Here is a 20,397-nt window from a genome sequence, read left to right on the forward strand (position 1 = left end):
TTGATATTTTAATTTTAGAATATATCAAAAAAATATCAAAAGATATTTTGATATAAAACATCAATGAATAAAAAATTAATTAAAAATCATAAAAATATAAGAAAAAATTTTAAAAATAAAATTAAAAGTATAATTGATATTTTAAAATTGTTTTATTAAAAAAAAATAATATATATGTAATATAATTTATAATATTTAAGGATAATATTTAAAACTTAAAAGCATAAAAGGAATGATAATATATATATGATAATTATAATGCTATATAATAGATATATGTCAATAAAATGTCAAGCATACGATTGTGCGGTACAACTTTCTCCTTTAGAATGTTAAGTTTTGGGTTCAAACCCTTCCATCACAATCTAAAATTTAATTTTTCCAACTTCACGCGGAGCGTTGGGCCCACAAAACGCGTAGGCCCACAAAAGTGACAGCCACCTTCGTGTGGGCAAGATGCGCAGACTGTGACCGGGTCTCTAGTATTGGGCCCACAAAAGTGATTAGTGGGGGAGACCTTCTCCAGCCTCCAACCCTCATAAGCGCTTTAAGTGATTTGCATACCTTCTCCATCCTCCGACCCTCGTAATATACCTTCTTTCCAAACCATGGATTTAGATATAGAAGCGCTTCATAAAAGCCACAAGCTATTAACTCTGATAAACGAGAGACAGGTGAAGCGAACCCGACACGAAGAAACAAAAGCCGCTACTCTGACAATCGGCTATGTCATCTCCCAAGGGGCGATCCTCATCTCCATCTCTAACCGCTCCGCCCTCCAATGCGACGACTGGTTCGTCCCCTTCAGCCTTTCACTGTTACTGGGGGTAGTGTATATGATTACCTTCTGGGAAGCCGTCAACAGGTGGTATCATCTCCAGTACCATTTGGAGGTGAACGATTTGGATGCGGAAGCACTTTTGCTTCAAATCCATCATCCTCATTCTCAATTAGCTGATCAACAGCCATTGGAACCGGACGCGGTGCGATTGATGAGGAGAAAGTCTTTCATCGGTGTACTCATCTTGGCGTTGCTGGGCTTCCAAGGTGTGATGTTGTACGCCTGCAGATCCTTTCTCTGCCATGGCTTGTAGTTATCGATGAGCTTAATTCATCTCATGTCAAACTTTCTTCTTGGTATGTACCTTGATGTCGAATTTTAAGTTTCTAAGCGTTGCGGTGTAATATGAAAGTGTGTTTGTGACAAGTGAGGTTGAGACTTTACAAGAAGTGAAATATTATTCATGAAGAGAAGGATAAGGTTTGTCGAGGATATATTTCTTGTTTTTTAATTTTAGAAAAAAAATATTAATATTTTTATGTCGATGCACTAAAAAGTATTAACTTTATTAACACATTTATTCAATAATTTTATAATTAAACTAAATTTCTAATACATTTAAAATACTTTTCTCATTTTTATTTTTACAATCATCTTTTTTTTTTTTTTTTCTCAACACTTTTTTTCGGCCCCAAAAGTTTTCTGAAGAAAAAATATATTTTAAGTTTTATTCTTTATGTAAATTTGGACCAAAACTTATTGCAAAAAAATAGTTGAAAAAGAATTGTGAAGAATTTGGAAATGTTTTAGAAGTGAGAAATCGTGAAAAAGATGTTCAAAGAAATGAAAAATAATAATAATAATTTATACATATATTTTCTTAAATCATATTTTTCTAATAGAAAATAGAAAAAAATATATATAATTAAAATTAGTTATAAACTTAATAGAAAAGAATTAAAATAAATCAAATAAGTTTCAAGTGCATATAAAAATAATTTATTGACTATAAATGTTTTTTTTTAAAAAAAAATTTTCACATTTTTTCTATTTTTCAATTATGTTTGGTTTTTGAAAAATGTCAAAAGAAAAAAAAAATTCTCATATTTGGTTTACAACAAAATATACCAACAAAAAAAAATTATATATGGTTAAAATTAGTTAAAAACTCATGCATTTCTAAATTATTTAATTTTTAATAAGAACAAAAAAATAAGTTAAATGAATTTGAATGAAAATATCAAAATAATTTATTAATTTTAAATATATATATATATTTTATTATTATTATTATTTTCTTTCTATCTTTATTTTTCTTAAATTTTTTCTTACCAAACATAACCTTAATTTTCTTTTTCTTTTTTATTAGTATTTTTCTAAAACCAAACAAAACATAATAAAATGAAAAAAAAAACTTACTATTTATTATTTTTTTAAATATAACAAAGAAAATGATGTATGAATCATTTTTAAATTTATTATTTTTTAACCTTAAATAATGTTTAATAATAGAATACAAACAATAAAAATTAATAATAATAATAATATATTATTATTATGAAAGTTAGCCTCATTCTCTTTAGTAGGCCCATTTAATTTTTAAAAATATTTTTCAAAATTCATTTTCTAACATACAAAATAATATATCATTTGATTTTGTAAAATTATTGAGTACTCATGAATCATTCTAAAAAAAAAAAATTAAAATAAATATTTTTACAATGATGGCTATATTTGTAATATTGAGTTAGGTGGTATATTATTTTCATTAAAATATAAGAACAAAGAGAAGACGAGAAACGATACTTTTGTTAGGTGAGGTGACCCATGAAAGACTAGTGTGTGAAGTTAGGCCAACGGCCTAATAAGTCCAAGGTGAGACCATGCTCAAAGGTAGGTGAATGGGTTATCACGAAAAATAAAAAATAAATTTAAAGTTAATAAATTAAATTATTTAAAAATGTATAAATTTTTATTAAATTTAATTATATTCAATTTTGCATAATAAAAATAAAATCACATTTTTTAAAATAAATTTTTACTTTTTTTTTTTTTTGTATTTTTCCTAAAGCAAAATATACCTTAACACTTTTTTAAAGGCTTGTGGCCTTGCTTCTAGTCCAAATTTTCATCATATAATCTTGGACCCCCCATTTAATTATTTTGATGAATAATTATTTAACTTTTTAAATAATTATGATGATTTAAATGATGTATTCACAATCTATACGAACTAATAAGTTGATAAATGATGGGTTTGTATGATTGATTTAATTAAATCAATCTATAGTAATTAAATCATTCATTAATTTTCAAATTCAATGTTATAACCATCTATAGTAAATGATTTTTTTTTTTTTAATTTAGGAAAATAATGATTTTTTTTTATCTTTTTTTTTATTTTTGAAGTTCATGTTAGGTTTATGTGTTTTATTTTACAATTGAAAGGAAGAAAAAAAATTATAAAGAAAAATGATTTTCTTATATTTGATTTTATTATATAAATATATATATAAATATATATATATATATATATATATATATATATATATATATATAAAGTGAGATTATGTTTGATTCTTAAAAAATTTGAGAGAAAATATAAAAGAAAGAAAATAAGGACGAAAGGTAGAAGAATAGAAAAAGCTAAAGAAAATAAAAAATAAATTTAAAATCAATAAATTAATTTTATTTATTTTAATTAATCATATAAAGATTAAATAATTAAAAAATACATAATTTTTTAAATAGTTTTAATTATATTTATATTTTTTAACATTTTCCATAAAACAACTAAATATAAATAAGTCATTTTTCTTTAATATTTTTTTTCCTTACTAATTTCTAGAACCAAATGTAATCTAAATATGATTAATATAGATATGAAGCTCATAAAATTTTAAATTATTTATTCTTTATTTTAAAGAGTTAAATAATTCCTCTATTTTTTCTTCCTATTTTTTTTTTCTCAAATTTTCTTTCAAACTTTTGGAGAAATAAACATAATTGAGCTTTTTTTTAAATAAATCCACAAACATGGTAAGTGTCGTGATAAAATTAATAAATCAAAGTATAACCTCATTTTATTTTATTAAATTTTAATTAATGATATTATAACATGAAAAAATTAATCCCAAATTTTTTTTAATTAATGATATTATAACATGAAAAATTTAATTCCACAAAAAACAAAGGAAGTTACCATTTTATTTCTGCATGATTAAAGTTAGCGTGGCAAAAGTACACGTGGAGTCATTCAATTGGTTAACAACTACCATTGCAAGATGACATCATATTTGCGTCGTGGGGCATTACAACTTCGCAATTACAAAAGCGCGCACGCTAGCAGCGCATTTTAGCTAGAAAGCTCAGGGGTCCGGCTTTGAGCGCCAAGCTTCATCTTCTTCACCGAAGAATCCCTCCGGTTCGTACGTGTACGGTTCCTCTGCAGTTCTCCGAGGTATCTCTACAATTCATACTGCTCTCCTCTCATATCTGATTGCTCCTCACCCACATATATCCCTAAAATTTCAATTCCATCAAACTCTAGATCTGTTCACAGTTACTACTCGAATTCCAAACCCTAGAGTTTCATTTCAATCCGTACAATGCTTCCTACTTAATAGCGATCCAGATAAACTTTACTTGAATAAAATTTATTATTCGTCTCAATAACCCAGTTAGGGTTTGGTTTGGGTTCGAGCACTGCTCTAAGAATCTTGGACATGGGATAAGAATTGCATAATTGAGTTTTGATTGCAAAATTGAAATCTGGTTTTGCACTCAAATCTCGGGATTTTGTTATACTTGAGAATAATTGCATTTTGGTGCTTTGTTATTGGGCAACAAATTTTACCATGGTAATGCATTGTTGTGGTAGTGTGAGGATAATGTGAACAGGATCGAATTGAAAATAAATAGAAGCTAGAAAGTAAGTTTTGAAATTATGCAACTCAGTTGGGCGTCGAATCATATGAATGATGTTGGGTCTTAGAAGCATGATCTTTAGAACTTCTGCTGTACATTTCTAGGTGCTTGGATTGGTTCATATACCTTCTTCACAATGCTCTATGAGATTAGAGATTAGAATTAGTCTCTTTAGATCTTCTCTTAAATGAATTTGGGTGTTTTCGTGGAAACCCCATTGCTCTATTAGGCTCAATAAACTTAGCACAATGACGCACTTTCCACAATACCCAATGCTTTGCATCCTACTTGTAATTAGAATTGGGCTCGGAAAAGCACCATTTACAATTACTTCCTTAAAATTTATGGTACAAAGACACTTGAATGCATTTTATTGTTGAAGTATGGTATGAATTATCTTCATATTTATGGTACATCCTTGTTGTTGTTGTTCTGTTGGTTGTTGCTGTAAAAATTATATAAAATCAGTGAAAATTTCGGACTTTTGATTTTTTTTGTTATATTGTTTACTTTTTTGCTTGTTTCTCCTTCTATAGCTTTGTACTTTTGGTAACTTTACTATGTTTAATAAGGCCATATTATTAAGAGTCTCTAAATGCAATTTTGCTTCTATTATTAGTTACTAAGGCTACTAGTAATTGCATAAATAAGTTGTTATATTCTATGCAAACACATAGTTATACCACATTCAAATGGTATATCTGAAAAAATTGAACTTATATTAGTAGTGCCTTCAGTAGCTCCATATCAAGGCACCTCCAGATTTGTGCATCCCATGTTTATGGTAATATTGGTAGTTATTTGCTTGTAACTAAGTGATATTCTGATGTAACCAAGGGGTTCTAGCGTTTGATCCCTTGTGTATGGTTGATTTCATTGATTGGTTAGGTTGCTGGTGAGGGGAGGGTTTTTTTTTTCTTTTTTCTTGGAGCTTACTTGTATATTTCATGTGTACTTTGTGTCACCTTTCATGACATTTCAATCTAATGCACTTTTACCTGTCAAAAAATAAAATAAAATAAAATAAAATAAAAATCTCTTTTTACAAAATCTGAAGGTTTACCTCTATTTGTAGGGTGAATGGGTGATGGAGAAAATGCAGTATGCTGAGGAACTTGTGAGGGAGTTTCTTGTCTTTAGAGGGTTTACAAATACACTGCAAGCTTTTGAGGGAGAGTTATGCACTGATATTGGTAAAGGTTTTCAAGTGGATAAGATATTAGATTTAATTTTCTCAGTGTACATTCCCAAGTTTCAGGCAGAAAAATTAGTTTGTCTGCTGAGCTTTTTTAAGCAGTGCTTTTCTTCATCATCTGAGACTGTACTTATTGCTACACTATCAAAATTAGAGGTGTCTATTCTACGCTACTATATTGTCCATGCCATACAATCAGGAAGAACAGAAAGGGTTATAGAGTTTTTTGGAATGAATGGCAATGACCTGCTGCAAAGAGGACAGGACTGGACTCCATGGTTTGGTGGGTGTCTCCCTCCCAGATCTGTTTATTTTGTTTTCTTAAACACTTCCTCCATTCACATCTTCAAATTCTCCATGCAGCTGTTCCATATCTAAAGAACCCAAGCTTGGATCCCCAGTTTCGGATTTATTTCTCAAGGGAGTGGTTGGAAGCTTTGCGCCTCTCAGTCAGGAATTTCTTAAGTGAAATATTTAATGGTACTCATATCCTTCAAAATGGCTATTGTTCTACTTTTAGCTACTAGTTAATAGCTCTAATATTTAGTTCTTTGTTGTCATTTGTCACTTGAGCAGTTATGTTTCAAATGCAATAACCAATAAACATTAAAAATGATTTTTGTTATTGCATCAGTTGAGATTAATCTGATTTTTTTATTAATTAAGTCATTCCATCAGAAAAATAGAGATACCGCTTCAGTTTCATGGTTATTGATTTTTTTCTTTAACCTTAAAATGGTCCTGGTAAATGTAATAGGTGGAGGTTATTGTCTCAGTAATCTTTTTTATTTTTAACATTTTTCCAAATATTTTATTTGGCCTCTTCACGTTTACTCTTTTAAATTCGAAAGGAGAATAGTTTATCTAAGTAGTTCAACAATTATGGTCAAGAATATTTTCCTTGCACCAGTTTGTATGTCATAAATTTGTTAGTTCATGGGTTTTATTCAAGAATTTTTTTTTCTTTTCATTTTTTTCTGGCAACATCTAAAGGAGTATATTGTTAAAGCTGACATGCATGACGGGTGACCATCAGGATCAAAGTCTTCATCTCATATCAATTAACTTCACCGGGGGGAGTTGGGAATCCCTTGTAGTTTTATATCTTTATGATTTGCTTTCTCCAATTATTTTAGATGACAACATATAGTTGGATGGCTTGCTTTTTTATTTTCTTTCTTGCAGTAAATTAATATTGTTACTGAATCTACACCAAAGAGGTGTCCTTAACTTATCCACGCATCCCTGCTCTGCTGAAGATTTGTTCTGAAAAGAATACAGTGAACCGTCTCAAAAAAGACATCAAGCAACTTAATCTTAAGTTGTCTCAACTTCAGGCATTATTGGAGGAAAAAGAGGCTCAGCTATTCCAGTCAAGGAGGTAAGGATATTCTATATTGAACCTTCTCTAAACTATAGTGGTTCTTTGCTGCATTGTTTTGAAGAAGTTAATATGATATTGTTCCACAGTTATGCTCCATCTACAATAGAAGAAAGCATGGGTGGAACGAACAGCTCAACATATTCAGTACCTGGGACTCTTCTTAGTGGCTTGCATCAGGGAAGTATTCTTCCCTCTAGATTTCCTCATGAAACTTGTGCTGCTACAAATCAACATCTGGGTGAAAGAGAGTTGGCTCAGGAATTGGATGACACAGGGGTGGCCAAGATTTTATCAGAGATGAGTCCATCCAACTCTGATCGTGGTTCAAGTTCATTAGTGCATCTTCATCTTGGAGATGCTGGAGCAAGTAATATGCTTGAGATGTCCCAAGATGACTTTTGTACTGGTAGGTAATTTCTCTTTCATGAATAAATGATAAAGAAGTAGTCAGTCTGATCATTATCCCCTTAACCCACGAAAGGAGGAATATTCTACAAAAACAATAAGTAAAGGTAATCTTCATCTAGGAAAATGTTGGTGACAAACTGACAAAGGAAGGGTCTTGTAAGCTAATTGTAGGCTTTGTAGGAAAACTAAGGCTTTAAAAGTGTATTACAGGGAATCTTAAGATTCCATTAAAGAAAAAAAAAAACATTTTATGTTACATAAGTATCAAAATTAAATAGAATCCTACCATTGAGAAACATTTAGAGAGATTAAATCTGACCTTTCAAGCATATAAAATCTTTTGGGTCTCCCAGATAAATTGTTAATACAAGTTAAAAGTACAGCATCCATTTACATCTGAAGTAAAATTTTCATTTGCAAGTTCCAAGCCCGTATTAGCAGATTAGGGTTTAAATCCTTCCATCTTCATTCTTCACTTATCACAAAGTCCTGAAATAAAATTATTGTTGATTTACTGTTTGATATCTACTGACTAGGGAGTGGTTACTTGCAACTAGTGAGCTCTAGAAGATACAAAGTCCTGGTCATCTCACATGCCAGAACAACCAGCATACAACTAGTTTTGAATAGTTTTCTTGTCATGCTCCCTGATCCATAAGCCTATATGCTAAAAATGAAAAACAGAAATATTTTCTTCCACCTAAAAAATCATCAATTCCCAACTATTTGAAGTTGCCTGACAAATTAATTTTCATCATTTTACTCTATCTAGGATTTTATCCCTCGTACAAGCAAATACCCTAGAAAGATCATAGGATGAAGCCCTTGAAGCTTGGCTGAAGTGGCAAGGGTTTGGTATGGGGACAGGGTAGTTCCAGGTTCAAGTCCTAGCATGGACCCAAAAAATGGAAAAAGTTATCTATAAAAAATGAAAATGAAATATCATAGGGCAAAGGGGGGAAGTCTTAATTATTTTTTTTCAAATAATACATAATGATTTTGTAGTTTTGGCCCTACAATCCAACTTCTAATTTTAATGTTATCTTAAAGGTCATCATGATCCTTTTTGGATTTTTATGGATTGTATTTGAGATTCCAGCATCCTTGTTTTTCACCAAGGATCTGACTTTGATCTGCTGAAACATCGACGAGTTTTTCCAGCCACAAATAGCTAGGATAAGCAGCCTCTAATTGATACTGAGCTAGATGCAGTTCTTAGAGTAAAGGAAAGTGTCGTTTAAGTAATTTTTGAATGTATGGTGGCAGAAAATGGCAGAGAAATGGAAGGAGAAGAGGAATTCCCAGAAGTTAAAGTGGATTTCCAGGTAAAATTGCTCGTAAGAACTAATTTGAATTCTGGTTGTTTGCTCTGGCTTCTCTTGAGTTTGGGTTGTTTGAATGTTTGTTTGGAGTACTCTATCCTTTTTTTGGTCAGATTCTGTGTTTTTGAAAGGATGAGTTATCCTCTTTGACTTTACCAATTCATATTAATGAATTACTACTGAAAAAGGGAAAAAAAATCAGTAAATCCATTTTGTTGACTCTTTCTTTTCTTAAATGTGAGAGTACTATATTTTGGCTTTCTTTGTTTTTATTTTTCTAGTTTATTCTTTATTGAAGTCATTTAATTCCTAATGACCGTGGTTTGTAGGAAACATTCTTGGGCCACACGAGTCCAATCAGCCGTTGCCGTTTTTCTGTATCTGGAGACAATATTGCCAGCGCTTCAGTGGATGGCACAGTCAGGTATTTACTGTGTAAATTGATAACATATTGAGATTACAAAGAGATAAAATGTCATGACCTGATAAATGTTTGGGATCACCTCAATGAGAGACATTTTAGCAGCCTGGGGCCCCTCAGTTTTATGGGAGCCTGGTCTCTTACTATGTGCATATACATGTTGCTTTAAAAGCTCCAACTGTATGTCTAACTGTTTTGCCACATCGTTATGTCCCTGGCCCAGTAATAGTTTTGGTTCCTTGAAGTTTAACATCTTTATGCCCCTGGGGCACAGTAACAATCTTGGTTCCATGGAATTTAACTTTTGGTCAATAATACTTCTCTGGATCAGTTCCATTTTTTTGTTTGTGTGTGTGTGTGTGTTTCCCATTTAAACTTACATGGCTTTCATGGGTGGGTTAGTTCTTAAATGTGGTTCATGCTTTGACTACATCAAATCCTGAGGTGGCAGTGGTTAGGCTGCCAACTAGGTTAATGAGTATGCTAGCGGAGGCTAGACAAACTGCCTTTTGTCTTGATTATGCTTGATTTTCCAATTCATAATAGCCTTTTGTCCTTGATTTCTTTAAACAAAGGATTTGGACATATGATTCTTCAACCCCAACATCTAGAAACGCAACCATCTATTGTGGGGCCGAGATCATGTCTCTTGAATGGGAGTGTAAATCTGATCGTTTGGTACGTTATTAGCATTTTTCTTGGTTTTATATTTGGTTTTATGTAGGGATGATTCTTTGGTTATTTGAGATAAGAAATTCATTTTTAAGTGTCATCAATCTTCTTGAAGCTTCTTATAGGCACTGCTGATGGAGGCATTAAAGCTTGGAATGTTGATGCAAAGAGAGTTGTTTGTGATCTTAACACTACTGAAGCATTTCCAAGGTTATTATTCACAAATTTTGATTTGTGATTCTCTTATTCCTTGTGCTTGCTCTTTACATATTTTCCATACTGCAGTGTGTTGGATCTGAAATGTAGCCCTGTGGAGCCAATATTTGTTTCTGCAGCAGCATCCAGAGGGTACTTTCTTCTTAATCTTACATATCTTCTGAAGATATCTGAATTCTAATTATCTGCTTGAGTGAGCAAGACTCTTTCTCCTGTAATAATGTTTTGACCAGATTGATGTATGGTTTTAAATTGATAAGGTTTTACTCTGGATATGATAGATGTAGTTTCTGTAAATGAGTTTGACAAGCTGCCTGGGATTTCTACTACCATAGTGCTGTTGGAATTATTGATGTCTCATCTTGGTTCCCCAATCGTTAATTGTCACTAGATACAATTAGTTTAGTAGCTATTAAATATAAGAGACTTGATTGTAGGCAATATGGTAATTTAATGGTAAATCTATATATATATATATTTTTGAAGGAGAATCGTACTTTTAATGAGTAATCATTGGAATAGATTTAGTCACAGTATTTCTGTGAGCAAAAAATGCTTAGATGTGTTTAGATAGGACATTGTTCCCTATCTTAAACATAGTTATCTGTATTTGTGTATTAATGTTTTTTTCTTTCTTATATTATTAAGATAAATTTTTTATACCTAATTTTGATCTTATTTTATGTTTTAGGCAAGGGCGAAATTATTTTGATAAATTTGGTTTCGCTTCTTTGACTGTTTGGAACATGAAGACTTGGAAGGCCGTGGTATGTGCTTATTTATGTCAATGCTTCATTTGTTGACTAAGTTGGTTTATTTTTTATGATATTCATTTAGCCTAAAGGATTTTTCAACTTCAATGAAGACAGTTCTTCCTCTTGGTGAAGATCCACCAGCAATTACTTCTCTATGCTTTAACCACAATGGGAAAATTTTAGCTGCTGCTGCCACTGATGGAATGATTCACATGTTTGGTATCCTATTAATATTGTATGTTCATCTTGGGTTGATATTATTTAAGCGCTAATGATTCATTATGAGTAGGAAACTCCCTGATTTTTTATATGTGACCTGCCTTTTCTTTTTTTTCTTTTTCTGAAAACGATCTCACTGAATATGCCTTTTCTCTTTTAAGAGCAACTTTGTTCTCTAGATAGGCAAGTCCCTCAATTATGCACAGGGGAATGTGCTTGCATTGCTTGCACAAGCATATCTACTAAGCTATGTACCTTAACTATCCAAAGATATGTCTGCTGGACTACAAATTACTGGTTGGCCTGCTCATGACTCTGCTATAAGCTCTCTACTTTTTGGTCCTGATGAAACAAGCATTTATAGTTTGGGGTCTGATGGAAAGGTAAAGTACCTTTAGTGCTGTATTTGTCTTGTTACTTTCATCCTTAGAATTTCAGATAAACATGTCACATGTTTCTATCAGCTCCCTCTTGTTGTTCTTATGTCAACATCATTTATAGAGATCCTCCTCTCATGATAAGTTGTGTGTTCAGATATTGGAATGGAGCTTGCACAACCAAGGTCAAATTCTTTGGTCAAGAAATTGTAGCAGGTAAAGTTCTTGACCCCTCTGCCTTAACAGTGGCTTTGATGCTTGGGCACTTGAGATTATTTTGGAATCAAACAGTTCAGCTAGTATTATAGTCTTGAAATTCCATACAAGTCAATACTGAAGAAGGAAAGTCCATGAAAGTCTATCATTAATTTTTGGACAATGACTAAATAGTTGTTTTGCTGTGTGAATATAGCGGTATCATTCCACCTAATAAACTGGAGGTTTGTGGAATTTTTGAATTGCAACAATGTTTTATTCCATATGGAATGATTTTTCTCAATCCTTATCTTTCTACAGCCTTATTTACTGCATTGAAAACGAATTCCCTAAAGGTGGGGATATGTTTTTAGAGTCTAGAAAGTTGAGGTTTGGTCACTGAAAATTTCAAAACAAATTTGTGGAAATTATGGTCCCTTAATTTTTAAAGATGGAAACTCATTAGTGGTTTTGGAGCGTTGAAGTTCAGTCATTCAGAATTAAAATGCATTTGTGGAAATCAAGGAAGTTTATGAAAGTAAAAGGGGAAGGATCAAAGTTTCAATTAAGCTGACACTAGGCTTTGTAGCTTCAGTTTCTGGGTATTTCGAGCTCCTCAAATTACTTAATGAAGACTTATGAAAGCTTAAAATAATGGAAATAAATATTTGTCCGTGTTTACTTTGAAACAATGAGTGCCTTTGGTACACAGCATACTGCTGCCCCAAAACAAAACATATCATTCCAAAGGAACGTTAGATAAGTATGGTTAGACATTTTATATTAGCATATTCCTTTCCCAAAGAAAAAACCATGGCAAATAGTCTGTTTTTATTCTGCAGGTTCTGCAACATTGAGAGCTCAAGACACTATAGGCATGAAATGTCATTAGATGCTAATGGGAGGAGATTATTGGTAACATCTGGTTCAGTAAGAGCACCCATATATCAGGTATGTCCATTTAAGTCCCTTCTTTCTCTCTCTCCCTTTCCCCCTCTCTCCGGATATGGTTAAGCTAGTCAGTTGGCTCAACACAGCTTTATACATCAAATGCTGTACTGTGTTGCTTGTTGAAAAGGCAGGAGAGGTTTATTATTACTTTTGACTTCCTTCTTACCCTACCTGCTTTCCACTTCCTGAGCTAGAGATAAACTAAGCTAAATCCTTGTTGAGAGGCTCATAGGGGAGCTTAAAACAAGAGATAACTGAGAATTCTCCTCCGGATCCCTCACATATTACTCATCTATTTCAGGTTCGAGGTCATACTAGTGGGTGGAGAACATTGCCTCATACTGCAGCTATAACAACTGTAGACTGGCACCCGACATTGCCCATCCTTGTGACTGGTTCAGCTGATCACTCTGTTCGTGTCACATCTATATTATAAAGTTTGCTTGTTCTCTCTCTCTGGCTCATATTTTTTCATTTTTTGTTAGTTGGAGGTCATGGAGTGAAGCTTGCTCCATTTCCAGTGTGATGGTTTGACAAAAAATTTCATATCAGTATCCTCCCTAGTAGGTTGTGTCTAAAGGGAGCTTCTTATGATGTTGTAATTTATTCAAATGATCTGTAACATGACTTCCCAATTCTTTGATATGATAGTCCCTCTCTAAATATAGTTTCTCACATTTGCTTTCGGATTCAGTGATCCCTTTGAATATTTCTATTTTTTCTGTTATCTTACAGTTCAATTTATGAACATGAACCTGCACTTGATTATGGCAAAACAACAGCGCATTCTTAGGGCTTCGAATGGAGCAGTTGATTCTGGTCATGGTTTGATGCCCTACTGTTCCAGTCCTCCATCCTATTTTAACCTTATGCCAGAAGCAACAGGTTAAAGAGGAGGGTTGATTTATGGGCTTTCCAGTGGATTTCCCACCTTATGCCACCCATTTCTAACCTTATCTCTGAAAATATTGTCCTTGTCATTGGGTTACTATTTTGAATGTTCTTAAGCTTTGAAACACTTTACAGAAGACATAATCTGAGCATAGACAATATTGGATCTATGTGGAAACAGAAAATACTAAATGGAATGAAACATTGAAGGTGAAAATACTTGGATAAAAGGTTTTACACAAACAAAAGAGACAGGTGATTCTTAGAAATACACAATAGTCAATGGAATGGATGCCTAGTGCTTTCAAGCTTGCAACTTTCTTATGCTAAACGCTCAAATAATTAACATACCTGACAGGAAGTTAGCCTTGATGATTCCTTCGGGATTAGAAAAACCAATCTTTTATTTTGTTCAAGAACCGAAAATAGGCCTCTGACCATGAGCTTTTGAGTACTAAAGTGCCCCAAACTCCCCAGAATCCTACAAGAAATCCAAGAGCAATGCTAACATAGAACCATGGATCAAACTCATCGTCTTGAAGGTCATCTTCATTGCCGTCTGAGGTGGGAGAAGTTTGTGCTGTCTCATCTTCTTGACACTTTGTCTTCAGCGGTGACCCACACAGTTCAGGATTTCCCATGTATGAAGAAGCCTCAAATCCCTGTAACTGGGTACCTGATGGAATTTGACCTGATAAGTTGTTACTTGACAAGTCCAGGACGCTGAGTCGATCTATTTGAGAGAGACTACTAGGAATTTTGCCATCAAGCTGGTTTTTAGACAAATCAAGAACATCTAATGATTTTAATTGACCAATCATTGAAGGGATTTGTCCATTCAAATGGTTCCTTGATAAGTTCAACGAAATCAATTCCATGAGCTTGGTTATTTCTTTAGGAATCTCTCCACTTAATTTGTTGGATGAAAGATCAATGCTCCTCACTAGTCCAAGAATATTTTTGTACTCAAACTCACCTCCTTTCCAAGGAATCAATGCACTATCAACATATCTGGCTATGGTATCAAAGCTACCACTGCTATAAGCCCATCGAGGAGTGATTCCTAAGTTGTTACGACCTCTAGGAACAATCGATAAGGCAAGATAATCATGGGCAATGACTGAATATATCATTTTCTGAGCCATGGCAGTAAAATTGTTGAGGCACCTTGGTATGGTACCCGATATATTGTTTCGGGAAAAGTCCAATATTTGAAGCTCTTTTAGTAGGCATATATCTGAAGATATGCTTCCATGAAATTCATTTGATCTAAGGCTGAGAACAACCAAGTCTGATAGCCTTTCTCCTATCCATGTTGGTATTTCTCCTGAGAATCTATTTTTCCCCATGTCAACAAGTCTTAGTTTTGTACAATTCATCAAAGACGAAGGTAATTCTCCAAGGAAACCGTTGTTGTACAGGTGCAATGTTTGAAGCGCAGCTAAGGAGCCCAACGAGTAAGGAAGTTTCCCTGAGAAATTGTTGTTTGCCAAGTTGAGAATTTGCAATTGGTCTCGCCATTGTTGCCAACAATCAGGAAGAGCTCCTGATAGTAGGTTATCTGAGAGGTCTAGATAGCTCAAAGCCCCATCAACTATTGTACATAACAACGAAATAGACCCTGAAAACAAATTCTTGGAGAGACTCAAAACTCGAACGCCTGAAGGAAGACTTGGTATTGGACCCTCAAAGCGGTTCAAACTCAAATCTATCACAGCAGCAGTTTCCATTCTTAAACTTGGCACTCTGCCCCTGATCTGATTGTTGGCTATTCTTAGCTTAATCAACTTGGAAGTTAGATTCCAAAACCAGCTGGGGATGACATCTGAAATGGAGGAGTTGGAGATATCAAGGCTGAACAAATCCTTTTGTGTTTGAAGCCAACCAGGAAAATTTGGCCCCATTTTGCAGGACAATAAGCCTAAATATCCAACTTGAAATGGGGGTGTCCATTCAGGGCTCAATTCCAGAGCCAAAGAGTTGGATGACAAATCCAACCAGTACAGTTTAGAGAGACTAGAGAGGTGAGCTTCAGTGATGTTACCATGCAAGGAATTACCCGAAATTTCAAGAACTTCAAGCTGAGATAGCTGCCCAATATGTTCAGGAAAAGTCCCGTTTAATCTGTTGTGGTCGATATATAAATGCCCCAACACTGAAAATCCGGTAAAATTAGGAAATGACCCTGTGAATTGGTTCCAACTTAATACCAAAACCTCCAGTGTGTCCTTGCTGCAGCTCAATGAGTTCTGGACAAACTCAGGAAGCTGTGCGGTGAGACTGTTGGAAAGCAACATTACCATTTGTAAAGAACACAGGTTCTTGAAAGACTTAGGAATGCCCCCTTCAAGTTGGTTCAGGGAGAGATCGAGATACGAAAGAGAAGTCATGTGACCAAAAGTGTCTGGAATGGAACCATGCAGATGATTGACAGAGAGGTCAAGATGAACAAGGCTGGTGCTAGTCAAGGATTGTGGAATCTCACCTTCAAGTTGATTGAAGAAGAGATCGAGATATTCCAGAGACACCATTTCCCCAAAAGTATCTGGAATCAGACCCTGTATCTGATTAATTGAGAGGTCGAGATGAACCAGGCTGCTACTCAAATTGAACAACCATGGGTATACCGAGGAACTGAGAAAATTCCAAGAGAGATCAAGAACCACAAGAGATTTAGAAGAATTAGTATAGGATAGAGCTGATGGAGTGATGATCTGAGGAAGAGCAGAGTCATGCAAGAGCAAATCAGTAAGAGAAGGAAGTCTATTGATTACATGTTCCCAGTAGATGGCTTTGTCAAGGTTCAGGCCACTCAAATCAAGGTGCCTTAAAGACGAAAGGCGAGAAAGCCACTCGAGGGTTTCAGAACTCATACCATAATTACGACTAAGATCAAGAAAATGCAAGTTGGAAAGATTTCCAAGGTGACTAGGAATCATTCCAGCTAAACGAGCCTCAGAGAGATTAAGGTATCTCAATTTGCTGAAGAGGCCAATGAATTCAGGTACATAACTTCCTTGAAAATCATTGAGGCTGAGGTCCAAATGATTCAAGTGTTGCAGTTCAAGCAGTGAAGAACTGATCCTACCTCTCAGAGACTGGTACTTGTGAACCGTATCAGTTGGCAGGGCATGGAGATCTAGCATGATCACATGGCTGGTTCTGTTGCTACACTGGACTCCTCTCCATTTGCAGCAATCTCTTCTATCTTCTTCATTCCCCCATGAAGAGAGGATTCCAAAATCATCGACAAGCCCTTGTTTGAAATCAAGAAGAGCTTGTCTTTCCTTCTCTACGCACCCGGATCCAAGGCCAGGTTTGCTGCATAGTAAAAGCAAAGTAAAGCTGATGAAGTGTTGAAAGGACCCTTGAGCCATCTTCAACATGTAGCTGACAGCAGAGCCAAATAAAGAGGAGGATTTCTTCTGAATTCTCAGAAGAAGACCAAGCATGTGGGGGATGTTAGAAAAAATTAGAGTAATTTTAAAAAACATGTATTAAAATATCATACTTTATAAATTATCTTCGAATTTTTTGAGACTTTTTATAACATTAAATAAAAGTTCTCTTCTGTTCAAATACACTGCAAGTCGTTTCTTTAAAATACGATATTCTATTATTTTTTGAAAATCTCCCATGTGGGGTTTCATGCATGGAAAGTGTCAATTGTATTTGAACCTTATTTTGCTGACCTTTTCCAATCATATTTATGGTCGTTGTTGGCCACATTTATTGTTGCTGTAAGAGCAACCTAAATATCTAAGTTGGGAACAGGTTTGGCTGGTGTAATTTGCGTATGTGAGAAAGTGTGAGTGGATGTGTTCAATTAGATTAACCACCTGTGCTTTTTTATTAATGTTGATGCTAGGGAGATTATGAACAAGAAACCAAGGAAAGAATTAAGAATTATATTTACCTATAGTAAAGAGCTGATAAGAAGTTAAGAAAGGGTACTATAGGTTACTAAGAACAAGAACTATTTCTGGCTTATAAAAATTAATTTCTTTTAGCTAATTTCCTTCACTAAAATTCGATTCTATGTAATGTTATAAAGTTAGTTTATTATATATGTTTATCATATTAATATTGAGTTATTAAGGCTATGTTTGGTTTTCAGAAAATTTGAAGGCAAATGCAAGAGAAATTTTTTTTGTTACTTCAAACTTATTTTATTTATTTTAACTCATCAATATAAAGATTAAATAATTTTAAAATACATAAGTTTTTAATTTGTTTTAATTATATTTGATTTTCTTTGATATTTTTCATAAGACAAACAAATATGAAAAAAATCATTTTCCTTTACATTTTTTTTTCTTAATATTTTATGACAGCCAAACATAACTTAAGAGTTCGGTTAGTAGTGATTCTAGGAAGCACTTTTAGACTAAGAAGTGTTTTTGAAAAAAAATTAGGGATTTAACAAAATTTAGGAAATAGTTTGAAAAATCTTAAAAATCATTTATAGTGTTTTCTGAAGAAATATTTGATAGGTAATTTTCTTAAAAATGTTTTCGGAGAAAATATTTTCACTAAAAACACTTCAATTAAAAAGACTGTCAAATGTACTCTAAGAGTTCGTTTAATAGAAATTTTAGGAAGCGTTTATAATATTTTTAATATTTGAAAGTTTTTATCATTTAAGTGTTAAAAATGATAAAACGTTTTCTAAAATCACTGTCAAACATATTCTAAGATTTCATTGTGAAGTGATTTTATTAAAATATATTTTAGTTTGTAACCTCTTGCATGCAATATTTTCGTTAAAGACACTTTTAAAGATAGTTAAATATAAATGAAAATTTGTTTTAGAGATATGTTAAATAACAAAAGAAATTTCTAAAAGGATCACCTGTTATGCATGTGATTATCTAATTTAAAAAAAAAATTATCAAATACATAATTTTTGTTTAGGAAAAATAAAAACACTTCAACCACTCTTAAAATCACTTTGGGACTTAGTCAATTTGTGAGAAGTCATCTTAGAAGAACACGACATCTCAGTCTTATGAATAATAATTCATCTTTAAAAGTCTTTTAATTAATCTTCGTTTTCAAATTAGTAGGTTACCTAAAAGACAGAGGACGTTGATATCTAAGACTCTCAAGTATGAACACTAAGAGGTAACATGCCTTCCATCTTTCCACACCATTCTTTTTAATCCTAGTATGGTCAATGGATTGAGACATTGGAGAAAAAAAAAAGAGAACCAAGAAGGGATTGCAACAGCTTAAGCTATTCCAATAAATAATATCTAGGACTATTAGTTTTGCCCCAGCCAAATTGAGGTAGGTGGCATCATTACAATTGAAAGCCCCCACCAATAACAAATTTTCAATTGTCTTTTCAAAGACGAGAAGATGCTAAAAAAAAAATAGAGCCTATTTGATAATATTTTGGAATCTTGTACTTTCAAACTTCCCTCTTAAGACTTTATAAAAGAAAAAAGAAAAAGAAAAAACAAAAAATGTAAACCTTAAAAGATAAAAATAATATGTTTTTCGAACAAATTCTCAAAAGATTATCTTATATTAAAAGTTCGTGAAATATATTTTTTAGTTTTAAAGAATAGAAAATTCCTTTCTGTTCTAAAGAACATAAAATCATTTTCAAATTAGTTCTATATAGTTTTATGGAACTAAATTTTTTAAAACTTTGTATTATTCAATATATTGACCCTCCCTCCTTTATACCTGATTAATAAAAAAAAGATAATATTTTAAAGATTTCCCTAATTCTACATTAATAAACCAAAAGATAAGACTTCAAGAGATGACAAATATTAAAGAGATAGTTATATTGATATAAAAATGTCTTATTTATCTTTAGATATATAAAAAATATTAATACAAATAAGACATTTTTACACCAATATAAATATCGATCTCTTTAATAATTGTCATCTCTTGTAAGCTTATCTTTTAGTTTATTAACATAGAATATGACTTCATTATGCCTATTGTCTGAGTTACTCCTTATATATCCTCGTAAGATTAAGGTGCCATCAAGGATGCCAAACTCTTGATATATTAGATATTGCAAAATCCGAATAGAATGTGATATATTACAAGTACTATTAAGTTGCCCAAACTCATGAACAATAGTAAAAAACTTATCAACTTACATGGAGCCCATGGTCTATATCTTTATGTGCAACCACTCATATATTCAAACCATACATAGTGTAACTTGATTAAATGAAATAGTCATAATGATATTATTTAAAAATAAACATTCAATTCGATAAAAGTATGTAAATAAACATTACTTTTATTAGTAAATGTAAACTATTTCAAAATAATTTATTTTTTTGTCAGACTAACTCTAACTATAAGCTTATATCAGAGTATAGAATTGAGCATGTTAGCAGAGCTAGTTCAATTGGGTGAGTTTAAGAGGAAGTTATGCATGGTAGGGTTGACAGAGACAAAGGACTAGGAGATTGAGAAAGAAAACTAGGGTTGATAATGACTTGACTTAAGACTATTTTAAGTACATAGGCTTGACAAAGGTGTAGACATAGGATCTAGCTAAATCATACAATTATCATATAGTAATGTGATCTCAACAATTTGCTTAGTAATTATGCAGAAGATACAACTATGATTTGATCATTACAACTATTGTTTGATTTATTCCTTATATTCTTTATTTTGAATATAGAGAAAGAAACCATGGAAAC

General features: G+C 32.7%; 3 protein-coding genes across 3 annotated transcripts; 2 read left to right on the forward strand and 1 right to left on the reverse strand.

Annotated features, from left to right (window-relative positions):
* Nucleotides 1-291: 291 nt before the first annotated feature.
* Nucleotides 292-1,275, forward strand: LOC100854653 (hypothetical protein). The gene has a single exon (XM_003634042.4). It carries the CDS (start codon nt 609-611, stop codon nt 1,092-1,094), a length of 486 nt encoding a protein of 161 aa, XP_003634090.1. The 5' UTR covers nt 292-608; the 3' UTR covers nt 1,095-1,275.
* Nucleotides 1,276-4,109: 2,834 nt separating this feature from the next.
* Nucleotides 4,110-13,516, forward strand: LOC100261168 (uncharacterized). Its single transcript, XM_059733570.1, has 16 exons — nt 4,110-4,241; nt 5,784-6,186; nt 6,267-6,388; nt 7,142-7,284; nt 7,374-7,693; nt 8,962-9,020; nt 9,347-9,441; nt 10,014-10,116; nt 10,226-10,320; nt 10,396-10,458; nt 11,018-11,093; nt 11,192-11,300; nt 11,571-11,683; nt 11,835-11,893; nt 12,715-12,823; nt 13,125-13,516. The coding sequence occupies exons 2-16, from the start codon at nt 5,796-5,798 to the stop codon at nt 13,257-13,259; spliced, it is 1,992 nt and encodes a 663-aa protein (XP_059589553.1). The 5' UTR covers nt 4,110-4,241; nt 5,784-5,795; the 3' UTR covers nt 13,260-13,516.
* A 584-nt stretch (nt 13,517-14,100) lies between these two features.
* On the reverse strand, nt 14,101-17,166 carry LOC100256083 (receptor-like protein EIX2). Its single transcript, XM_002276135.3, has one exon. The coding sequence runs from the start codon at nt 17,164-17,166 to the stop codon at nt 14,101-14,103; it is 3,066 nt and encodes a 1,021-aa protein (XP_002276171.1).
* Between the last annotated feature and the right edge of the window lie 3,231 nt (nt 17,167-20,397).

This window comes from Vitis vinifera, chromosome 16 (assembly GCF_030704535.1).
Source record: "Vitis vinifera cultivar Pinot Noir 40024 chromosome 16, ASM3070453v1".
NCBI classification, from domain to species: domain Eukaryota; kingdom Viridiplantae; phylum Streptophyta; class Magnoliopsida; order Vitales; family Vitaceae; genus Vitis; species Vitis vinifera.

Bases quoted from the DNA above. Each gene is read 5' to 3' on its own strand.
- LOC100854653 (XM_003634042.4), top strand. From the start codon at position 609: ATGGATTTAGATATAGAAGCGCTTCATAAAAGCCACAAGCTATTAACT.
- LOC100261168 (XM_059733570.1), top strand. From the start codon at position 5,796: ATGGAGAAAATGCAGTATGCTGAGGAACTTGTGAGGGAGTTTCTTGTC. The intron at 7,694-8,961 runs GTAGGTAATTTC...GTATGGTGGCAG, and splicing joins CCAAGATGACTTTTGTACTG to AAAATGGCAGAGAAATGGAA. The intron at 9,442-10,013 runs GTATTTACTGTG...CTTTAAACAAAG, and splicing joins TCAGTGGATGGCACAGTCAG to GATTTGGACATATGATTCTT.
- LOC100256083 (XM_002276135.3), bottom strand. From the start codon at position 17,166: ATGCTTGGTCTTCTTCTGAGAATTCAGAAGAAATCCTCCTCTTTATTT.